This window comes from Arachis duranensis, chromosome 1, assembly GCF_000817695.3.
Source record: "Arachis duranensis cultivar V14167 chromosome 1, aradu.V14167.gnm2.J7QH, whole genome shotgun sequence".
Classification (NCBI taxonomy): Eukaryota; Viridiplantae; Streptophyta; class Magnoliopsida; order Fabales; family Fabaceae; genus Arachis; species Arachis duranensis.
In genome coordinates this window covers 545,987-548,497 of record NC_029772.3, presented here as the reverse complement: position 1 = coordinate 548,497, position 2,511 = coordinate 545,987, and the positions used below count along the sequence as shown (strand labels likewise).

General features: G+C 30.5%; 2 protein-coding genes across 3 annotated transcripts in view; one reads left to right on the top strand and one right to left on the bottom strand.

Annotated features, from left to right (window-relative positions):
* LOC107484497 (DNA ligase 1-like) overlaps positions 1-728 on the top strand; it is a 3,494-nt gene extending 2,766 nt beyond the window's left edge. The window contains exon 4 of the mRNA XM_016105083.3: positions 684-728. Within this exon, the coding sequence (XP_015960569.3) occupies positions 684-728 (45 nt within the window). The remainder of the gene's footprint in view (positions 1-683) is intronic.
* The window catches only part of LOC107488835 (salicylic acid-binding protein 2), a 9,039-nt gene continuing 7,202 nt past the window's right edge, over positions 675-2,511 (bottom strand). For both annotated transcript variants that reach the window (XM_052259800.1, XM_016109638.3), the window contains one exon: positions 675-1,075. In XM_052259800.1, the coding sequence (XP_052115760.1) occupies positions 794-1,075 (282 nt within the window). In that variant the 3' untranslated portion in view covers positions 675-793. The remainder of the gene's footprint in view (positions 1,076-2,511) is intronic.

Sequence of the window (2,511 nt, the reverse complement as noted above, 5' to 3'; positions counted from 1 at the left end):
GAATCCTGCCTTTCATTCAAGAACAAAACACATTGGAGTACAATATCACTTTGTTCGGGAAGTAGTAGAAGAAGGAAGTGTTGATATGCAGAAGATTCACACTAAAGACAACCTAGCAGATGCCATGACAAAACCAATCAACACAGAAAAGTTTGAATGGTGTAGATCCTCATACGGCCTATGGAATACATAAGCAACATGAATTTTGAAAATTTATCAAAATTAGCTTTAAGTGGGAGATTGTGAAAATTAGTAAAGCTAATTTTAGAAAATATATAAATAAATAATAACTAAATAAAATGAGAGGTAATAAACAATCTTAATTTATAACCTTAGAATTTTAGTGGTTGAAAAAGAGAAGAATTATATACCTCTAATTGATGGATGGTTCATATTGAAGAGACTCACCTATAAATTGAGTTTTTCTTTAATTCATTTCAATCAAGTCATCCAGATAGAATAACATAAGATTTCTTTGAGTAGTTTTCTCCTATATTTGATAGAAAGAAGTATGTTCTCCTTTTGTCAAGAGAGAGTGTTATTGTAGTCTCCTTGTGATAGAGAGAAGTTGTAATTCTCAAAGAAAATTATTCAATTATTTCCATATTTTATACAAATTTCTAATTTTTCATCTCTATATTTTGCTGTGTCATTTGTCTGGTACCTAACAAAAATTTCGGCAGGCAGGAAACAACTTCAATTTTGTATCACATAAACTAACATTATAAATTTTTATTCGATTTTTCATTTTTCTCATCTACTTGCCCCTGCTTCATGACATACATGAATTCATTCATTGGTATTTCATAACAATCTTTAGGAGACAATCGCAAAGTTCTTGGGGCTTGCTAAGCATAACCATATGATCTGCGCCATTGATTTCCATGACGTCACTAATGCCAGCGTTTTCTATCATCCACCGTTGAAATTCCAATGGAACCCCAAGGTCCTGAGTGCAAACAATAAAGGCACGTGGAACTGACCCATATCCCACTTTTGAGAAGTTCTTTTGCTGAGACAAGTCTTCAATGAAGAGTGACCCAGGCCTTAACATAGACATGGCCAGTTCTAGATCCTGCAACAACATGCAATCAATTTTCCCAGTTAGTAATTAGAGACACAATAACATAAATAAATTTATCATATTTAATTTAATATTTTAATTTATAATTGCCAACGAACTATAACTCAATTGATACAATCTCTTCGTTCTCACTTAGAGATCGCGGTCTCGAATTTTATTTTTAATTTTGGAAAAAATAAATATAATATTTATAATTATATATTTATTATATTTAAATTTATTTATTTATTTTAATAATAATTAATAAATATTAAATACAAATGTTAAATTATTTGTGACTGATTTTTATTAATTTTTAAACACTTTAATATTTATTACACGACCAAAACTTCTAATGGTAGAGGGGTAGAGCCCATAGATATTTATTTCTATCATTTTCTTTAGGTGCAAGTGCAACTGCCTTAGTTAAACTAAGTAATGGAGGGCACGTGAGATAATATGATTTTGAATTGCAAGGAAAAGAAATGGAAAGTATATGATTCAGTTTTCAGATTTTTTATTTTTTGCAGAAGTTTAAATAAAATTAAAAGAGGATTTATTGTTTTCTTAACAATTTTCTTTTCTTTATTAGAATATTACATATTAAAAGTAGGGATGCACATGGATCGGGTGAAACTGGATTTGATAGAATCCAGACCCGACCCGAAATATACACCGGGTCTATTTATAAGACTCGAATTCGACCCTAGACCCGATGAAACCAATACACTTTCAGGCCACAATTATATCGGGTGAAAACCGGGCCGTTAACATTACATTAGGTTGATACCTTCTTGTAAGCTAGCATATAAAAATATCCAAATTTTTAAGACTCCAACCATTATTTAACATAGTAAAATTCACTTAGAAAAATATAACAAGAACCAACCATTCTTTAAAATTAAAGCATAACCACAATCAATACTAATATTGTCTAATAATACCAAATATTTAAATCAATACAAATAGCACAATATTATGCATTAGTCTAAAGTCTTATGCATTCTAAACATAAAACATTAACTTATAGTCTTATAATGACTAATAACACAAAATATTAAGGTTTACAATACTTAAATTCCACATAAGAATAGTCATGATCCATCACTAATAACACAAAATATTAATTGTGTATGATGACCGGGCCACCGGGCCGATTTCAGGTGACCCGAGTTATGACTCGGACCCGACTCAAAATGACCGGGTCTATTTTTGAGACCCTTATCCAACCCCAAACCCGATAAAATCACACCAAATTAGCCTCTAAAGTGTTCGGGACCGGGCCGAACTTTCGGATCGAACCGGGTCTGTGCACCCCTAATTAAAAGATAGCTGATAATAGAATAATTTATTAGACAAAAAATAACCATTTATTGAAACTTTTAGTTATAATGTCAAAAATTTGTTATCTTAATTATTTTTTATATTTATTATTTTAGATATCTATT